The sequence below is a fragment of the Parambassis ranga genome, chromosome 2 (genome assembly GCF_900634625.1).
Source record: "Parambassis ranga chromosome 2, fParRan2.1, whole genome shotgun sequence".
In the NCBI taxonomy this organism is placed as follows: Eukaryota; Metazoa; Chordata; class Actinopteri; family Ambassidae; genus Parambassis; species Parambassis ranga.
In genome coordinates, this window is record NC_041023.1 from 11,508,547 (window position 1) to 11,530,419 (window position 21,873).

Below are 21,873 nucleotides of genomic sequence, written 5' to 3' on the forward strand. Positions count from 1 at the left end.
CTGATTATCTTTAACATGGAAAGCTATGCGTTGCATCATCCTTGTAGTATTTTAATGTCATTTTTACTTCTTAGTGGGATACAATGCCGCTAGTGTTGTTTGTGGAAGGGGAAAATGGATTTGGAAGATTATGGAAAATATTTTTCAGTCTTTATCCTGAAGTATTTAGAATCAATAAGATTAACGTTAAGAGTTGTAAACATGCTTTACATTGCTCGTCATTATTTTCAAGGCACAGTTTAGAAGAAGTTTTTGTTTTTCATTTGTAGCACTGCTAACTGAAATCTTTGTGAGGTATTGTTGCATCAACTGGGGTATTACTAAACACAAATCATTCCTTGAGAGAACAGTAAGTTACTTTTATGTTGTCAGACCCAAGTCTGTTTGACTATAGATAATGGGGTGGGACAGTTATAATAACAATCTGAGCCTTTTCTTGGCTAAAACAAGCACTTTGAGAGGACCGTGGTCAAATGCACCATGTAATTACATCGCAGCAGTTGCCATAGCATTTCCAGTCTATGTAGCACCAAATATTTTGTATGTATTAATTATCTAGACCCAAAAAGGTCTTGAAGGTAGATAGGGCCCAAACATTCCACAGGTTCTAAATCAGTCCTATTAACATGTTGTAATCTGAGCTCTTAGTCAAGTTATTTTTTTAAAGAAGATATGGTGTTAACACACTCTTTACCTTCTACTGTCTCTGCAAAATGTGTCCTTGGGACACATCAAACATCCATAAACAGACACTCACTGCAGATTTTAGTGATAAATGTATCTGCTTTAGTGCAATACTTAATACAGTTTATTCATGTTTTATATATACCTTTCAAATGAATTAATAGAAAACTTGACATTAACGAAACTTTCATTTTAGCTGTACAGTAATAATGAACACTGCAAAGCTTGTTGTCCCATTTATGTTGGCCTGGCCAGGAATAACAACCCCTGTTGTTGTGTGTCTGTCGTTTCAGGCTTCTGTTTTCTATGAAAAGGGCTGACGCTCATTTATCATATAGAAAATTCAAGTGAGGAACGGCCCCCACCCCTACAGAGACGCACATGCACAATTAGACATGCACTCCTCCCATTTCTTCATCTCACACACACACACCCTCCTCCTTTCAGCACACCAAGAACAAACAGGGTTCTGTCTTTTGTTCATCCATATAGTGAAGGACACAAAGCTGTTCTCTCAGTCTACAGCCCCACACGAGTCCAGCTTGACCCCTGTGGGAGGAGACTATAAAGAACTAAACTGCCCTCTTATAATCTAAAACCTAACATTCCCGTTCTCTTTGTGTAATATGTCTTAGTCCCGCCCATTCTGTTGTGTAAAGCGGATAAATCAGTCCAACCTGCCAGCTTTGAAAGCTTAATTAATTTAGAAATCTTCACAGGGAGAAGATGACCCACAACCAGTTTTGTAAACACTGATTTATGTTTGAGAAGACTTAACAGGTCCAGCTGATTATTGTGCTGATTTTGCTATAAACCTAGTTTTTGGCTCACCACTTCAGTCCTGAGTGGAATATCTGAAGAGTAATTGAAAGGATTCTCGTGAAATTTGATTCAGATATTCATGTCTGCCATAAGATTAACTGTGGTAGTCCCTTGACAGTAACTGGTTTACAGTATTACCAAATACTCTCAAAACTAAAGACATCTCTGCACCCCCAGCTTTATCTGTGCACTGCCTGCAGTGAGTAGAGCTGTTACATCCTCGCTGACCCAGTGAGAGAGCACTGCTTAGAGCCAGTGGTCGAGGCATCCTGCCTTCCAGAAGGAGCTGACCTACAGAGGAAAATCAGGTCTGATGTTCATTCGAGCAGCCGATTTTATCCTTGACATTAGGTTGGTTGTCCAACATTCACTAGATCCAGTCTTCTGTCCCACTTTAGATGTGCTGTTGTTCTATGTAGATTAAAATAATGTGTGATGTTCCCCTCTCTAGTTTTCTCAGGTGTTTGATCGCACATAGATCCCAAAAGCTTTAAACCATCTGTCACTTGTTGCAGATTTGTTTTTACCATGCAGTGTGTTCTCTCTCCCTCTTTCCTGATCTGCATCCCCTGGAGTTTGACAGGAGACGGCTGTGTCAGTCTCCTCTTATGTGGCATTTACTTCACCTTTGTAATGACACTGTAAAGGAGCTGTATTTTCATCAGTCATGACGCCACAATATCTTAATAGAATTAAGTAGATGTGATGAGTGGAGAACCAGTTAAATAGCCACTGAAGTGGCTCTGTAATCAGCCCCTCAGCTCTGCATGCTGTGTGTTAGTGGATCAAAGAGGCTGGTGTTTGGTCCATTACATTCTGCTGCTGCACTGTAAGTGCTGAGCAGCATGGCTATAATCAATATGATAGATGTGTGTCACAGATTTGTAGATGTCTCCGAGTAGACTTTTTTTGATTGGCGTTATGTGTCCTTCATGATGAATATATGAGATGCATTTTTCTATATTTAAATGACATGATGTATGCATGTGGTCACTGAGTCATTTGCCTTGAAGTGATGTGTTCATACTTGCAGATTAAATACCACTGCAAATACTTGATTAGGAAAACAACCTACACACATTTCTCTCTGACTTCTGCGGTTTGCAGCATCAAAAACCAATTTACAGACTCATCTTGTATTTTACTGGAACAAGAACATAAAGACAAAATTGCTGGGGCTGAAAAAACAGCTCTCAGTGCTGATCCTCTGACTTGCCAGGCGTTAGGAGATTGATTTTTCAGTGCACTCCTCTGTACATGAGCGTTTATCCAACAATATTATGTACACGGATCACCAGTAAACATGTGCGTCTGTATCTGGAGCATCACCTAATACAGTCTTGTAGGGGCCAACTGAAATGAGATGGCCTGTTGCCTGGAACTTTGCTTTCTGAATGTGTTTTCTGATAGAAAGGATTACTGTACTCTAGAGCAGACTGTCTGACTCTGGATGATGATATTATGTGAGGAAGCATTGCTTGAATTTTGGATTTAATACGGACATATCATTTTTAAATAAGTCTGCAGCAGCACTGTGTTGCACCTAGTGTTTTCGCTCTGAAAGCTCAGTAAAGCTGCCTGTCCAATTCCTCATTATGCAATCTATGGCTGGATACAATGGCAGAGAACAGGGTTTTGTTAGAAGATAGTTCCAACGCTGCAACAGCAGCTTTGCAAAAGCTGACATTTTGGTTAGCTAGACAGGTCTCAAAAGCAGCGGCTGAGCTCAGTCAGACTGACAGTCAGGTGTTTTGGTAAAGCTTCTTCTGGGGAGCTTAAATCAAAATGCCCATAACAAGACTAACTAGACTAGACTGTGGTATAAGACTAGATCTTATACCACACAAAAATACAACATGCATGTTATGTCATTTGTTTTTAAATATGGTTCCATTGTGGCCTAGGGCTTTGTGTCTCTATTCTAAAAAGCAAGCATTAAACAACACATTATTCACTCCAACCTGTCCTGAGAAATATTGTGTCTGTGTAGTAGTCACGCTGTCAATGGAAAAACAAATCCACAGATTTTTCCTATCTCTTGACAGGTACAACTACTCTTGACTCAGGTGTTGGATGCGTGTGCATGCTTGAAGCTTAGTCACTCCATTATTAATTTAGTTGTGTTTTTGTTTTCTTGTTTCGGTGTCACCCGATCTTCCCTCCGGGATGCATTTTTAATGATCAAGGAAAGGCGAGATGTGCCTCGTGGTTTCTGAGGGCTGGTCAGTCGCCACACGACAGACTGTGTCACGAACCATCATATCCCCCCACCTATACCCAATCTGGCCCCTGTGTTAGTGAAATTATCAGTAAGCTGTGAGTTTTTATTGGAGTAAAAACTGCCACAGAACTCAGTGACACAATGTACTCAGTGACTGCTAAGCTTGTGCTTAGGAAGGTTCAGTCTGCTGCTGTGACAGTGTCACTATGTCCCTGTTTATAGTGAGTCAGAAACACAATTAAGGTCACCAGAAACCATCAACCATAATTTAATTTTTGTCCCGTCTCGGATAATTTTAGGGATCTGTGCCACATTCACAACAGTCCAGATCAGACAGAGCGGTTATTATGCTTTGTAGAAATATGGTCCCACACTCAGCCAGGTCATTATTGCAGCCTAATGAATTACATAGCATAGCAAGTGGGTATTTTCTGTAACAATCAACATGTTGTTGTGTTAGTTTTGATCCCTCCCTCCCACTCACTATACATGATAATATCCTTTGCCCCCTTGTTTTATGCTGGCCCCTCTCTCTTTTCTCTGTGTGGGAGTCATGGCAAACAGTGGTATTGTGACAGAAAACTGAAATGCATTCTTGAGTGGGGAAAAACAGGCCTGGTGCAGTACAAACACAGTACACACACAAAATGATCTAAATAAACTTTGATCATTTTAAGTAAAAAAAGAGTCTACAATAAAAGTGGCAGTTCACCACAAAATCTAGTGCTTATCCTGCTTATCATTTGGCAGCAAAACCTCAGCCACTCACACCAACAAATTCTAGATGTTTAATATCACTGCAGACATTTTGGAGTGATCTGTCCCTTTATATCTTGTATTTTTCCTGGAGAAGATTGTGGAGTTTTTCTTACATAGATATACACATTGTGTGTGTGTGTGTGTGTCTATTCTGTATGCAGAAGTGGAGGTTAAAAAAAGAAATGCTGACTTTGTGGCATTCCCTGTCAGTGTCACTTCCTCAGATGGATGATAGTGCATGTATAAAACAGGGAAAGGTTGGTCTTAAATGAACTGTATGTTAGTGTGTACTGAATGTTTCCATCAGCATCGCATCCTATCTCCACGTCTTTATATATATATCAGTCTCTGTCTGAGGTTAATTCCTTTCCATCATCAGCGAATGTCTGGTCAGTGTGTGTGTTCGTGAGTGTATGTGTGGGTGGCCGCAAGTAGAAGAAGTGGAATGTAAATGTGCTGAGGTGTTGCAGCAGGCCAGACTGTGTGTGTTTATGTGTGTGTGTGTGCCAGGCAGTAGTTAATCCACTGCAGGGATTGGTGGGCTCAGGCCAGTAGCAATAGGAACATTTTTCTGTGTTTTCCAACCTCATAATGCCCCTGGGCAGTGTCCAGTGCCTGGAAGTTGCAGGCCCGGGTGACAGCACTGGCACCAATACACCAAAGACCTAGTTTAATACCATCAGAGGCTGTTTGATGGGAATGGGTGCCATGCCGTGCCATCTTAAGCAGGGACTCAGACAACCCTGGAGCAAATTACCCCCCCAGCCCTACCCAGTCCACAGTTTTTCTTTTTTCATTTTCTTTTCTTGATTTCTCTGTTATTGCCTGTTTCACTGTTCAGTAAGTTGCTGCTGTAACCCATGAATCGTATGAGTCATTCTCTTTCTCTCTCAGTGGATCTTCTTTTTCATTTACTACTGCTCCATTTGTCTTAAAATTGCTGTATCTCCTGCATGCACTTTGCTTTTTTTTACCTTTTCGCTAGCCTCCAATTCCTATATCCTAGAGTTATTGCCATGGGCTAATTCCCTGCTAGCAGGAGAGCAAATGGGCTTGCCCAACAGCGAGATAGGCTTCGGCTTCATTGAAGTCAGTGGTTCAGGGTTCTGCAGTGTAACAGCAGCTGCATTTCAGAGGAGTCAGAGCAAAACTCCCTCCATCCTTCTGTGAGGCAGAGAGATAACAAGACTGCCTGTCCAAGCAGAACCACTGTCTGGTCTGCACTTAACTGCCAACGATTCTGTTGTTAGAGATGTGTGGACTGACAGAATATGTAAAAAGTGTGCATACCATGTGTAGCACGTTATATCAATGTACTGCATGGATGATGGGTGAGAAGAGGCGGAGAGGGGTTCGAAAATGACAAAGTTGTTAATAATCTCTAAAGTTTAAATATCAGATTTGAGAAGTAAAAACTGTTCAAGTGAAGCACTTTTATTCCAGCCGTTCCAGAAGAATGGAGATTCAGCGGAGATGAACATATTTACATGTAAATGGTTGTGTTGTGTTAAATCCCCCAAAAGACTGTTTCAATTCAGTTCCAGAGGTCTATTATACTATACTGTACTTCCATTTATAGTGGCTGTCCTTGTGTGAAGCCTCTTCAATAAAAACTGAATTACAATTACCGGTATTACACATAATAACGTGCCTCAGCCCACACCAAGAGCACTTGAAAGTGAAGACTTGTCATTGTTTGTTTGTCATCATGATGCGATAAAGGCATAAATTACACACAGTCATTAAGAGATAACAGGGGAATGCTCTGACTTTCACTGTATCACTCCATCGATCGATCACTTTATTGGATTATATGTATCAACATATTGATATGCTTCAAACTGTGTTTGGTGAAGCTGTCAGGTTTTATTTCATGTCTCACCTTCTGTATTGAACTGCATGTAAAGCTGAATAGCTCATCTTTTTTTATGGGGCCAACCAACATGTCAATCCTCCCCTCACCACTCCTATATCAGGAGTCTGCTGTTGCTCAATGCTGTTGAATTGCAGAAACGTTATACAGGTGTCACGAAGCAGCCTCACAGCTGTCTGACTACTGGTCTGGTCTTATGTGCTGACCATTTTTCAGCTCCCTGTAGTGATGAAAACAGCGGGCAGCGGTCTCCTACCACATCGCCAAGGTTAAACACAGTCTCACTACGGCGTATCAAATCCCTTTTCCCCTTCTGCTGTTACATCAGATCAGCCAGAATAATATTATGCCAGAACAAAATCCAATTATTGTCAGAGAACAGGAAGATTTACTGCACTCTACCTCAGGAAGAAAAGTGTGAACATTTTTCTTTACTCAAACTAGCTCTGACAGTGGAATCAGTTATTAGTCGGCACTTGTTGACCTTTGCATTTCAGTAAGTCCTTCTACCGCCTTTACTCCTTAATGGAGAATTTGTGAGCTGCTGTGTTGCTTTCAGAGTTCAAACCAAAATGAGTAAACAATCATTGCCGTGTTACTTTGGGTAACCAGGTGGTTTTGGACAAGATGGGGACAGGTGCCATGATTTTCCTTTATAGAGCCAGATAACCATCAGGTGTATTTGCATGGAAATGATTTCCAATTGATGGTGCAGTCTGCCTCTGTGTTTATCTTTCAGTCTGTGTCCATTCTTATTTCCCCTGTGCATGCTGTTTAATTTGTCATGTCACTCCCTCGCTTGGTCACCGTTGCTCGATTGTCTCTTTTTGCCTTTTCACTAAATCCACCACTTAGATTTGTTGAATTCCCTTTCCTGCCCTTTTCTTATCTGTCTCCATCACTGCACCGCCACCACCTCACAGATCCACCCTCATCTGTCCTCAGCTTCCTCCATGACCTCCTCTCTCTCTCTCTCAAGTGACTGACCACATGCTAATGTGTTTGTAGATAGCACACACAGTGACTGAGAGAGGCCATTAGAGAGTGTACTGACTGCCAATGGTGGCCAGGACAGTGCAAGCGCTGGTGTTAGCATTTGTCTGCAGTGTATGTGTGTGCAAGGTTGTGTACTCCATATGTGTGTTTTCTATACATATGTGTGTGTGTGTGTGTGTGTGTGTGTGTGTGTGCATGCAAGCATTAATAATGCAGGGCTGTTGATCACACTGAATGATTGATGACAGGGGGGTCATGGACAGAGCTCACGCAGAGGAAAGAATAAAAACCATCTCTGACAGCATCACGCTATCAATGCACCCAAGCTGTGCACACAACCATCATACTGGCTCCAACCAATGAGTGCCATTTCCTGTGATTTATCGCATCTTTATTGTGTGGTGAGGATCAAACTTCTCGTCACTAAAAGCACAAATATTTTGACATTTAGTCAAATATTGACAACAAATGTATTGCTTATTATTATGCTTATGATACATTGATTTTTATTGATGTTGATCGTACCGATCTGCTCTGTGATCACAGATGCAGCATTGTGAATAAGTGATGATTGACGTCACTGAGCTAAAAGTGTGATACCCTCTCTGAGCTTGTGGGAGACAACACCAAATGTCAGTAGTGTCTCAGATAATAATAGCAGCCGCAGCCAGCCTCGGTGTGCAGGTGTCTGTCAGTCACAGAGACAGCTGGGGTGCCGTTATGAACTTGTTTATCTATCTGCGTAAATTCTTTTGCTGCAATACACCTCACTGTAGATGAGACAAGAGCATACAAGTCATCTTGTGCACAGCTCTCTCCCTTCCTGCTCGGTGCAGAGACCAGTGGGAGCCCTGGGATGGGAAGAGATATGAAGTGACAGCTGACTTGCAGGGAAAGAGTGAGAGGCATCCCTACCTTCCATCACCACATTTAGTTAACAGGCTGATTTGTGGTTTGGTTTACCACAGAGCTGTTCTGTACATGTTTTTCTAGTTGTAAACATAAAAGCTCTGTGTAAAATTGTGTTGTTTTGTTGTTGCTAGGTGCGTAGCTTTACTTATGACACATCAACACCTGCTTCTATTTAAGCCATTCACTAACCATTAATTGAGGTCTGCAACTCTTAATCTGTTCTCTCTCTGGAACATGAACAGCTATATTTAGTCATGTTTTTTGCTTTCGCTTACTTCTCAGGTGTTCAACACCTACTCCAATGAGGACTATGACCGACGTAATGAGGAGGTGGATCCTGTGGCCTCCTCTGCTGAGTACGAGTTGGAGAAGAGGGTGGAGAAACTAGAGCTCTTCCCTGTTGAGCTGGAGAAAGGTGGGAATAAAAATCTCAGAGCAACTTTTCATGAGGGGGTGGATTCTGTCAGTTACCTAATCGACAGAATCACCCACATGTGGGATGTCACAGTGTTTCTCATTTTAAATCTAGGTTTATTATTTCAGTATTTTTGAGCTAACGATAAGGCTGTCTAATTTTGAAAAACATTTTTTGCTGTTTTGAATGTTCACATCTTTACTAAAATGCGTCCTAATTCCCTAGCATCTGCTGCAAAGAAATTCAGTCTTTCCAAGAGCCTAAAATAGGCGGACTTTACGTTGTAGGTTTCCAGCATCCCTCTCTGTGATGTAAGCCTAACAATGAATAATGAATGCACAATGAGGATGAAAGGAGGGAATTCCATCTAGAATACTTCCTGTTTATCTGCAGGTCAATTCTTTTAGACACATGTCTAGTGTATTATAGTAAATTCATTATTTCTGTTTTCCTCACACCCACCATGCATTTGACATGTAACCAGAAGCCAAGTAGCAAATTTAAGAAATGGAAAAAATATTAACCAGTGCCCTGTTTTGTGAATTCTAGATGAAGACGGCTTAGGAATCAGTATTATTGGCATGGGTGTCGGTGCTGATGCAGGGCTGGAAAAACTGGGCATTTTCGTCAAGACTGTCATTGAGGGTGGAGCCGCAGAGAGGGACGGCAGGTGAGAGGGTGTTTCTTCAAATATCACACATGTTGGTTTGAAATGAAAAGGCGTGTGCAAGGTTAAAGATGCACTTACACTCATGACAGATTAAAGATGCACTTAAAGATGCACAACAGTTTACCAGCCTCCACTAGCTCACCATCTCTCTCTCTCTCTCGTTCACTCTCTCTCTCTCTCTCTCTCTCTCATACACACGCACACACAGTCACACTCTGTCCCTGTCAGATTTAGCAGCAGGGGTTCGGATTAGATCCTCTGGGAGAGGCACAGTCTGGGACATAAAGTCTTACACTAGATATGTATGCATGTGAGTGTGTATGAAACTTTATGTTAGAGTATGTCTTTTGTATTCTGTGGCAGTTTTGAAGTGCTTGTCTGCACAAATTTTTCCATATTCACAGTGTTTTTCGCTATGTCTCTAGATGATGTATGTGTGTTGTGTGCATTATAAACAGTGCAAAGTAAGCAACCAGGAGATGACAGCTTCTCAGCAGGGAAGCAAGCTGTGGCTTTCTGCCTATAGACCAGCGTCTACCTACTAAGAGTGTGTACGTGTGTCAGGTTCCCACAAACAGTTTAAAAGATTCTGCTCAGTGCACTATGCGCACAGTAAGGTACTATAAGCTCATCATGCAAACTGGGAACCCTAATGCCCTAATGCAAATGGGTTGTTTCGCAGTAGGTGTGTTTTCTTCGGGGATTAATTTTTTTTCTTTTATGTAGCAGTCACGGTTGCCATTTTCAGGAATGTGACGGTGAGATTAGTTCAAATGAAGCAAGCAGAGAGTGAGAGGAGCAGTGAGAAAAGTTATATAAAAATCTGTTCCAAGATGACAGATTCACTGACTCCAGAAAGTCTCATTTCCCTCAGTGAGCAGGAGAAGTATGAAAAGTTGAAAAGATCAGAGGAAGTTGTGCTGAAGTTCATTGTAGATTTTTTTTCTCATTTATTTCAAATGAAAAAAACTGGGTTTCAGTTCTCTACAGTGATACTCTTGTGTTAATAATACATGAAAAAAAGAGTCTGTGTTACTGATGATAAACTATACTTGCTTACATTAATTTTCCGCCATGTTTCCATTATTACTCCTGCTGTGGCAAGCAATAATGAAACTGTTGGCTGCCATGAAATGTTCTTTCACACCTTTTTTCTCCAGCAATATACACAGTAAGTAGGGAATACATTTTATAAACTGGTAAGAAAGGGGATGAACATAGAAAATCTGACAAAACAACATTATAAAGTATTAACACCTTTCCACAGTGTGTGAAAGTCTGCAGGCAGTGTGGGCTGAGCACACATGCACTAAAATCTATCCGCTGGTGTAGCTATTAAGACTTCCCCATTTGCTGCTGACCTTTCCACATAGCGCACATTGTGATTTAGTTTGGCCACAGTAAATGTAGCCTTCCAACATTATATTGCTGCATTTGTATTGGATGTGGAAACAGGACTGGCCTTTATTAGGAAGCTGCAGTTCTGCCTGTGTCCTCATGATGGATTTCATAATAAACCCTGGTTCATAATATGAGAGAAATAAACTGAGGGCTTGGGATTCATTTTTCTCCAGGGCAGTGCATACTTGATAAGTTTTGCACATTCATTCACCCTCTAAGTGCTTGTACTCACACTCAGGGGAGGAGTCAGTATCCAGAATGTGATTTCCTCCTGTCATTACCCCCCTCCTATAAGGCCCTCTGCCCCTTTGCTGAGTCAGACTTAATGGTCTGATGCCTCACACTCACTCACAGGCAGACATACAGTTTGCTGGAGTTTAGAGACAAATGTGTGCGTGTTGTTTTTGTGTGTTTTTATCTGCTGCCTTTGCTCAGCAGTCGTGTACCTGCCACCAAGCGAAGTCATATTAAGATGTTAGAAGGTCAGAGAAGCATCTGACAGGGAAACAGCTTGCTGTCTGTCTACCTGTCAGGCCAAGGTGTCTATACATTCTCATGACAGCTCTGGTTGATGTGTCGGTGTGCATGGTCATATTAAATCCCTCTCAGCAGCTGGTGTGTGTTGTGACAGGCTGAGAAAGGACCAGAGAGGGACACCAGCTACTGCTGTCGTGGACGAAATGACTTCATTTAAAATGTAATAAATGTAATAATTAGACACATTTTGTAGTGGAGTGGTGTGTTGCAAGGGAAAAAAGAATTTGTGTTATGCCTTCTAGCAGCAGTATTAAAACAATGTGTTGTTTTGTTTAAAAATACTGAGAGCTAGTTTTTATTTAATTCATGAGTCAAAGAAATTCAAATTATTCTTTCTGTTTCATGCAGATTCATTTGAATCTTTTGAGTAATTTGTTCTCCTTTCCCCTTCAATGAATCATCAGTAGCTTTATTTCAGGTCGAGAACTGAAGTGACCTCCTATCATGTCCCAGAGCAGAGCTGAAATGTCGGATGTGTTGTGGCCCAGGGCGAAAGGCTTGCTGGCCTCTGTGTCCTCGTTAGCCCTCCTACTTTGTTTTGAGCTTCATCTATTCTGCCTCTTGGTTAGGCTGCATAGTTTGAAGCTATCCGAGTGGAAATGTGTGACCGCAAGAAACTGCAGCGGTGTGGTAATTTTAGAAATAATGTGATCATGCAGGATTACCCACTCTGGGACACTGTGTATGAGCCTCTCAGTCACTTTTAGGTCATTTGTACATGAACTCAGGAAAATTAAAGTGTTGAATTTTTTTCTTGTCTGTGTTAGGATCAAGGTAAATGACCAGATTGTGGAAGTGGATGGGACCAGTCTGGTGGGTGTCACCCAGAGCTTTGCTGCCTCTGTCCTCAGGAACACATCAGGAGTGGTCCGGTAAGACAAGCACACACACACACAGTTTATTGCAAAGATATGATGCAATGTTCCCAGACTCCACTGTCAGATGAAATTAAAACTAAAATAACATGGGTCCTTCATCAAACTCTTTATCCATCTTGTCCAATGCCTGTGCAGGTCTACTGTCTTGGTTGTGATCTTGTGGCTTGCTGCCCATAAATACAAGTACATAAATGCTATTGGACCAATATAAGTGTTGCTCTTGAAGACAAAATGCTTCCAGTTCAGCCATGATGTGGTCAGAAACATCTGAACAGACAATCACAGTGTCTTTCTGAATGCACGTACTCGTCCTGTCTTTTTAAGACTTACCATACTCTGTATGTCTTGTGTGTTTGACAGTTGAGAAGATTTTGGCAGGGGTCCGCTCAGAGCAGTGAAAAGCAGGCAGCATACACACTTACACACACACATACGCACAGCATGGCAGGAAGGCTTTGATTTGGAAAGCCAGAGATGTCCTTGGCAAGTGTCTCAGCCTGCCATCTCATTTTTTCTGGTACAGTTTAGTGTTTGCTCTTTGATCTATATTCTTTGTTGTGCTTCTATTTGCTGTTGTTCTTGTGGATCAGTCCATCCACATGCTACATTTACATGACTCACATGACTGAGCTGTGCATAGATAGATGGCTTAACACTGACATGTCCAGCTGTAATAAAAAAGACTTCCGGCTGGACAGATGGTGTTTGCTAAACTAATATTGACAGTGAAGGTTTTCTGCACCCGGATGTAGCTATAGAGGTAAAACAGTCTTGGAAAAGCTCCATCTACCAGCTGTCCTTGCATGTAGAAAGTAGAGATAGATTCATATGATGCTAACAGATGGCCGTATAGTCTGGTCCAGCCTTCAAAAATCTCCACACCATCAAGCCAGCATATGAAAATCACACCCTGACAGTTATAAGAACGAAGCTGCAATGCTAATTCTTACTCCACAGATCAATTCTGACTCTTCCTAGCCTTTCTTCACTCTCACTCTTTCAATCTTCCTCCATCAATTCTCACCCACTTATACTACTCCTCCTCCTTCTCATCATCCTCCTCCTCTTCCTCCTCAGTAAATCCTTCTCCTCACTCTGTCTGATCACCAGAGGTTTTATGGCCAACTGTCCTAGATTTGCCATTTTGGCTATATTTAACCCTGACTTCCAGCAGTAAATCATCCAGGTTTTAGTCAGAAGCTTGCCTCCACCTTTCTGACTGTAAAACACAGTGTTTTAAAGGTCTCTGTCACATAGATCATATTGTTGTTATCACAGGAAAAGCATGCAGTTTTGGAATATAACATTGAAACAGCAGCAACTGTCACGGCAGAACAACGGTGGCTGCATGTGGTGGCTTTAAATCTGATGCAGCAATAACTGCAAGCTCAATGCTGCTTGTATACAGAGTGTTCTTTGTTAATATAAACTCATCTATATCTACTGTATAACTGTTTGCTTTCTTGACAACCTACAACTCTAAAAGACAGTTGCCACACAAAACAGGAAACATCAAACTGCTGTTTAAACACTCAGAACACAAAATGCAACTTGTTTGTATGCATCCCTTTGGATTCCACATTCTGACACTAACACACACTCAAGTATGAAACACAACTTCCCAGCTGCAGTAAAGGAAAACATCTGTTTTTCTTAAAGTTTATACTTCAAGTAAGTAATATTATTGGAAACGACACTGGCTGATAGAACACACTGATAGAACATCTCCACCATGGCTGACTGGTCTTATCTGTCATGAGTCAATCTGTGCTGACATCCTCAAATGCCTGTCAACCCAATGCTGCCTAATCTACAAGACGCGTCCTGCAGAGCTTCTCCAAGCAACACTTTCTGTAATCAGTGGCCTTTTCTTCTAATGGCTTAAGTGTTTTTTTTTTACTTCTTCCCTGTGTCCTACCCTTCAGTTGTTCCTTCACATGTAGATCAAATACCCCTCTCTGCTGGAGTGAAAGGCCTTTTTTACATCACCTTTAGAAATATATGAAAGAGCTCTCAGGAAATGAATTCACTTGATTAGGCCCTATCTTGAATCCACTCTTCACTCTCTCACACTCACTCTAACACTCCCATGCATACAGTAGATTGGACTGTGCTTAGACATACAGGAACCCTGCTGGGTTTGAGAGTTCCTGTAGTAAGTCATAGAAATACTTATACAAGTAAGGTGGTGTATTAGAAAGCTTGAGTATACTTCTTTTGACTAGCAGTGCCATTATTTGCCTTGAAGAATGGAAAGGGACACATCTTTTACCCTGGTTTTTCCACGGTTTCTGATCCATATGATCCAACACAAATATATAAACACGCAAAGCTGCTTATATCTTTCTACCTTTGTGGTATTTTCACTGATTTTTTTTGTCCCATGTGTAACTAGAGTTGTTAGCAGTCGGTAGCTTGGAGGGACATCCTAAGGTTTTCTCAATTCATCTCCCTGCCAGCCTAATAACAGTCTGCCTGGCCGAGCTGACTGTCTTGTCACATTATTATGCATGTCCTGTCTCCCAGCCCTGCCCCGATATGTCAGCAAATATTGTTGTCAATGCTATGTGGCTGTGGGCCTCTGCTGCTCTCAGTCAGTGGCTGTTTCTCTGCACAGTTACACATCAAAAAAGAGAACATGAAATTCCAACAGAAATATTCCTCAGACATGATCCTGTGTACCTATAAAGTTTTTTTATGCACTAGATAGAATAGATAAAAAAAACACTGGAGCTACAACACAGCTGTTCTGTAATCACAGGCTGTTTGATTGCTTATAATTGCAGGTTTGTGATTGGCCGAGAGCGTCCTGGTCAGCAGAGTGAGGTGGCCACGCTCATCCAGCAGACCCTGGAGCAGGAGAGGAGACAGAGAGAACTACTAGAGCAGCAGTACGCCCACTATGACGCTGATGATGACGAGGTAATGACCATATACACAACACACACACACAAAACCATGGCCACTGTACCTGATGCAGCAGTGCAAGTAAAAGACTGTGTACATGGAATTATAGTGTGAAGCCTGTTATCTTATATTAACAAAGCTCATTATATCTGCATTTATTTGAAGTTCTGCTGCTTTCGTATTTCCTGATACATGACACTGAAGTGGGAAAATGAGGTCTTAAGCTGTCACCAAATGTAAATCAGCTCCTTTTTCATGACAGTTGACTTGAAGTTTTAGTTTATTAACTCCTTAAAACTGACTGACAGTAGGCTTTGATGCTGGCATACAAAGCGCGCTCTCTCACAGCCACACATATAAGAAGAGGCCATGTGTGCGTCAGTCGTAAAAAGCATCACTCAGCGTTTCCTTCTCTGATTCTTCTGCTGCTTTCTCACAGCATGTTTAATCCACCAGATACTGGGCTCAGAGCCCTGCAACTTCTGTTATCAGTCTATGTTTGTGTGGCCAATGTAGACACATTCATCAAACAATACACTGTAGAAACACGTTTAAACAGTCAGCTCTTAAAGCTCCCACAGAGAGTTAAAGCTCCACCGTACTTTTTCAAAAGTAAACATAAGAGTGTTGATGAGTGTGATTATGGTCAAATTGTTAATCCATCCATAGATTAGGACCTGCGGTAAAAAACACACTTAAAACCTTCTGCTGTGGAGCACTAAAGCATCCATAAATTCCTACGTAAGCGCTCACGGGGTAAACAGTTACAAAACCATCACAAAGATGTGTAGGGCAGTGAAAAAGAGCTCATCAATATTAATATCTCTATAAATATTAGAACAAGTCTTCCCTGGGTGAGGGTGGGGGATATTTTTCACTCTGAAGGCCACTCAGCTTGATGTGACAGATAACTTGCTAGGAATCAGATCCCAGGAGGAATAGCTCATTATTAGATTGTATATAATCAAACACACGTGCATGCCCACCTGTCAGTAGTTAAATATAAAGGTGCACACAAGAAAAGGGGACACTCACAAAGGCCTTCATATTTACTTAATTTTTGCTAAATTGAATAACCTTTACTTACACTACACACACACAATTGTATTAATGTATTTACTTATATATTAGCACAGACTTTAGAGAGGGACTTATTAATGTTGTGACTTTTAACAAACACAGTCCTTTCCTCTGGTACTTATTTTACACATTCATGGTACAGATCATCAAGTAGAAGGCACTTATCATGTATATTGGTGTTTGACTGCCATCCCATGTGCTGAATGGTTAACTCCCCTATCAGTAAATGGGAACGTAATATAGAATAATGGTACCATGGCAACAAGCAAGCCCGTTATGGAAATGGAACCGGGTGCCGGCTGGGCATGCAAACAAATCAGGCCTGAGTGCAGTTATCTGGGTGGGAGAGCAGAGACAGAGATGAGGGGAGGATGTAGGCCAAGATAATGAGAGAAGAGATGAGAGCAGACACACAGGAGAGTGTATGCGTAATACATGTGCACGAGAAATCACAAAAGAGAGAGACATCATCTATGCATAATTATATGGAGAGTATGAAATTTATACATGAGATGGATGGATTGATTGGAAAGAGAGATGTCAATAGTTATATGATGTAAAAAGGGAGCTATACTCAGAGTGACTGTTGGTGTGTTGGTCTTCAGCCAAAGACTGAGTCAGCCATCCATTTAGGTCCGGTGCATAATGGTCAATGCCAACATTCATTATACAGTATTTGGAGAATCATGGAAAAAAAAAACATGCAGCATAATGGCTTACATAAATGTCAACAAAAGGTTTCCATTACCATACTGTTAAAAGCTGTAATAATGACTTGCTTCCTGTGACTTTTATTAGTCATCCCAGATTGATAACATCTTGAATTAGACCTCACTGGGTTTGACCTTCTTGTACTTGAGGCTATATGGTGGCTAATGTTTAAATATAATAAAATGTGGCATTCAGATTTTGTCAACATTTCTTTTCTTGTGGATTATTTTTATAGAAATGATACTTTCAGCTCAGCAGGCTGTCAAACTGAATTATTTTAGACAAAGTTTTAGGTGACTAAGTGGGTTCCCAAAAAGTTATGTAACCAGTAGCATTAAAATAGCATTACTTATGTAAAAGTGAAAAGAGGGCAGTTTTAAGGGAATGGATGGAAGTTTCTGGTAGTGCTTAACACGCAAAGTTCCAGGATGAACTCTGACAGTTGTGACATTAAGGACAGATTATGTTAGATAGACAGATGAAGGAAAACAGATGTTTCAAGTCAAGTCTTGTGGAAATACAACACAATCCTCAGGTTTGTTTGCTGTGGTGAATTGAGATAAAATGTCCCTCACATCTGTAGAGAAAACCTACCTGAAGAACGTTAGTATAGGCAACACATCTGACTTGTTTTTCCTCTTAAAGCAGACAGGAGAGTACGCCACAGACGACGAGGACGCGGGAACGACAGTGGCTGGCGGAGATAAAAACATTGAGGTGTTTGACCTACCAGAGACAGAAGACATCTTGTCTCCATCAGAGCTGGATGCCACCAAACTCTACCAGAAGTTCAGAGAGGTAAACTCAAATGAAACACCTGGATGTACGTATGTGACCCTGTCATTGCTTTTAGAGTAACTCCGAACCATTGTAGGAGACGAAATTAAATTTAGCAACAAAAGACACCAATACAAGCACCTCTGCTTTAGTAGGCAGAGTTGTATTCTTTTTGTCAACATTTAAGATCCGCTTACCCTCCCTAATTCCTAATCTGGATGATTAGAAGTGTGAATACAAAAGCGATGTAAGTCTTGCGCTCATTACACCTAATTATCCATGTTTGCTTGAAACCCTGTAGAAAAGAGAAAGGGAGCTTTTAAACCTGCATTCAAGCCATCGCGAGCTTGGCAGCTCTTCACACAGTCGAGAATAGAAGCCCATTCTGCTGAACATTTAGCACCGTCACTAACAATGAATTCACCTTAAAACCCACAGCAGTAAAATGGAGCATAAATTTACAGAGTTAAGTCATTTGTGCTTTTTTAGGCTGGTAATATTGATTGAACACTCCAGCACTGTTACACAGTGGCACCATCAGGCTTCCACAATGGTTGTGTGACACATTTAACAAATGGCTTCAGCTGCACTGCAGGCGCTGCAGAGGATATTGAGTGAAAATATAATGTAATCTCTGCTCTCAGGGTGTATTTATTCCCCATTCTGCGTATCTTGACCTCTCTCTCTTACATAGTGTAGCTTTTACCTTTTATGTTTAAAGGGTGATCTTTTTCTGCCTTTAGGAGCTGACAGGGAAATGAAAATGTGAAGCGACTGTCTGAATGCATTAAGAGCTGCCACTGAAAGTAATCCCTTACTGTGAATCTGTACACTACATACAGTAAACCACTGAGGTGTAAACTATTCCATGGCTTTCAGGAGAGCTCACTTTTCTTTTAAGTAATTTGGACATATATACAAGTTGAAAATATGTAAATATTCGTATGTCAAACTTTGCAGAAGTGCCACACCTTCATGTTTCACTTAGAGCTCTTATTTGCTTCCATGTTCAAATCTCTCTTTCTCTCTTTCTCCCCATCTCCTCTTCTATCTTTTATTGCCACTCTATCATGATCGCCAGCTCCCTGTCTGCCTTTTTTATGTCATTTTTATGCAAGAAAAAAAATATTTCTTGAAAGAAATATATCTACTTTTTAAATATTTTTTTAAAACATGTTATCTACGTCTGCATCTCTTGGCTTCCTCCTGCTTTTCCTCTGAGACCGTTTGTGTCAGTGCTGGAGCTGGGATGCTGTCAAGGGGAGGACAGGGTCGGCTGCCTCTGTCCGTCACACAGTATCGACAGCAGAGAGAGCCTGCGCAGCCATCCATTTGATTATCTGACCGCCCTCTCTTTTCTCTCCCGTTTCCTCTTTCCTCCTCCGCCTCTGCTCCAAACAGCTCCAGATCAAACACACAGTGACCGAGGCCGAGATCCAGAAGCTCAAAAACAAGGTAAGAAAGTGAGCAAGCAGCTTTTTTAAGAGTTTAATGGTGTAATAATCCACTTTTACATGGAAATAAAATGTTGTGTGTTTTGAATCTTTAGATAGAGGTCTGACAACATACACTAGGCTGATAAAACATGAACAAATTATCTAACAAACAAATTATCAAATTATTATTACATCTAACAAATTATCAAATTATTATTATTACTTAAAAATTAAGAAAAGAAGTTACTGAGTGTTGATCAAATTTACTATCCTACTAAAAGTCCCCATGTTGCAGATAAAATACTGTAGTTTTTCGTCCTCTTGCAGTTGGCATCAGTGGAAAAGGAAAAGCAGCGCTGGGAGAAGGAGAAGAGCCAGCTGAAGGCGAGCATCGAGGAGAACAAGGAGAGGATGCTGAAACTGGAGAGCTACTGGATCGAGGCACAGACCCTCTGCCACACTGTCAATGAGCACCTGAAGGAGGCCCAGGCCCAGTACCAGGCTTTAGAGAAGAAGTACAACAAAGCCAAGAAGCTCATCAAAGACTTCCAGCAGAAGTGAGTGAACACCTCTGGATGTCTGGTGTAGACAATCTTCAGCTTGTTGAGTTGCACCCTGCTGGCCATTAGAAAGACTGCAGGCTCTGCATTGGTGCTTAAATTCAAAGTTTTGCATAATGTGTTTAATCTATGATAAAATATGAATGAAATCCATTACTTCTAGGACAGCTGAGGACATGGTGAGGGTGAAGTTTGATAGATTTTGTCCTGTCAGCTGAATGAAGCTATGTCCTCCACTCCAGACCAGACCACTGTTTTGAATAGAGAATATTTCTGTGTGGAAAATGTACCTTCTTCTTAACCGGTTCCTCAACCTGCTGAGAAAGGCCTAGTCGTTTACATGCCACTCAAACCATTTCCTAAATCACTGCTTTAATAAAAAAAAAGAAAAAGAGTTCCATCATTACTCTCTTCACCCTCACTTGCCTCAGTACGCACAACAATTTCCATCTGTGAGCTACAGCGTTATCCCCTCCAACACTTAGAGCTAATGCAGTGCGGCTCTCCTGTTTTATTGTGGGTTGATTTCTTTGGTCAGCCCCATCACAACCTTTCCTGCTCAGCTCCAGTCTGACTGCCTCTAATTGGCTCTGCCCCTGCAGGCCAAATAGAAGCAAACTGATGAAACAAACTCTTATTGCTGCTGATCTGTAGCTGAGGACTGAGCTGCACTGACTTCCCAGACCAAGGGCAAAGCAGGCAGGAGAAAATGGCTGCATTAAATATTTTTATGGGAGCAGATATATGTGCTTCGTATGTGAGTGTGTTCACCAGAGCTAATCGAGAGGCAGGCACTGTCACACAAGGTGAAACATGCGCACACATACATTGCTGATGTATCTTGTTTTCCTGTGTTAACACTCACCTACTCAGCACATTACATATCCCCTCCTCCCTCCAGAGAGGTGGAGTTCATCCAGAAGGAGGATGCAGAGAGGAGGCGGCTGGAGGAGGCAGAGAAAGCTCACCTGGCTGAGATCCAGGGGCTGCAAGTCAGGGTAAAGCATCTTTTTTTACTCTGTCTATCTCTGTCATGACTGTGTTTCTGCCTCAGAACCCTTCACATTATCAGCATTTTGGCCTTAAAGAAATCAACAGACTTTAAAGCAAGCTTGGCTTTTGTAAAAATAAATCTAAAATCTACATGATCAAAAACACTGCAACTGTATCTGTGCTGTTCTGTCTTTCTCTCTATTTACTGTGTTGGTATAGCTGTGTCCCTGCGCTCTGTTCTTCTGTCAAACTCAAGCACAAAATCATGCATTGATTTTGTGCTTTCCTTAATTGTGGGGGTGCATGCCATACAAGTGCAATGTCCATGAGTTGATCTGTAGCCAGAAGTCTTTTGTTTCATGTCATACCCGCTTTATCTCAGCTTGTTTCCTCTCCGTACTCTGTCACATAATAACAAGACAAAGCCGTGACAGTTTTGCTATTTTCTGCTCAGGCCTTGCTCCACAGTTGAATGGGCAGTCAGCCTGACTTTCCCCCACTATTACCCTGTGCACATATTCCCTTGTTGTACTGTGCTGCAGTGTAAAGGGCAAATAGTGAAGTGTAGCAACAAAGGTGGAAAACACCAACGTCCTTATTTCAAGTCTACAAGTATGTTAGTGAACATACTAACATACTGTAGGTTTAAATGTTCACCAGTGCCTGCACAAAATTTAAATAGTTTAAAACTTGAGTGGAAAAAAGTTTTTTTGTTTTTTTTTAATACATTAAGGCACTGATTTGACAGTAAAGGCTGTGATTTTTCTTTCTTTTTCTCTAAAGATTGCAGCCTTGGAGTCCGAGCTAATGCAGCTGATGAAGCAGAATGGTATCCAGGTCAACAACAACAACAGCAACAGTTCTGAGAGACTCAGCGCTCAGCAACAGAGCCCGAGCAGAGCTGCAACACAAGCCAGAGGTCTGTTTGAGCTATAATTATGATGACAATTCTTTACATTGTGTTACAGTTTGCTTAGATTTATAGCTGTAACATAAATACAGGGACCAAATTTGTGACAAAAAAAGTTGTGGTTGTTAGCAGGTGCCATGTGCTGGACTTTAAGCCAATCTTGTTGCCTGGCAACCACAAGTTATCAGGGTTTTTTTGCAGATTCAACTAAAAAAAGTAACTCTACCACCTTTGTCACTATGGTGACACATAATGATGCTTTAAACTTTTTATTCATTAATTTTTTATTTAATATATAATATTAAAAAATAATTTAATATAATCCCTGCAG

General features: G+C 41.2%; 1 protein-coding gene across 5 annotated transcripts in view; it reads left to right on the top strand.

Annotated features, from left to right (window-relative positions):
* ppp1r9a (protein phosphatase 1, regulatory subunit 9A) overlaps positions 1-21,873 on the top strand; it is a 36,271-nt gene that overhangs the window by 7,646 nt on the left and 6,752 nt on the right. For all 5 annotated transcript variants that reach the window (XM_028428458.1, XM_028428477.1, XM_028428487.1 and 2 more), the window contains exons 3-11: positions 8,550-8,682; positions 9,232-9,352; positions 12,058-12,162; positions 14,955-15,090; positions 17,512-17,664; positions 19,045-19,098; positions 19,407-19,636; positions 20,541-20,637; positions 21,416-21,551. In XM_028428458.1, the coding sequence (XP_028284259.1) occupies positions 8,550-8,682; positions 9,232-9,352; positions 12,058-12,162; positions 14,955-15,090; positions 17,512-17,664; positions 19,045-19,098; positions 19,407-19,636; positions 20,541-20,637; positions 21,416-21,551 (1,165 nt within the window). The remainder of the gene's footprint in view (positions 1-8,549; positions 8,683-9,231; positions 9,353-12,057; positions 12,163-14,954; positions 15,091-17,511; positions 17,665-19,044; positions 19,099-19,406; positions 19,637-20,540; positions 20,638-21,415; positions 21,552-21,873) is intronic.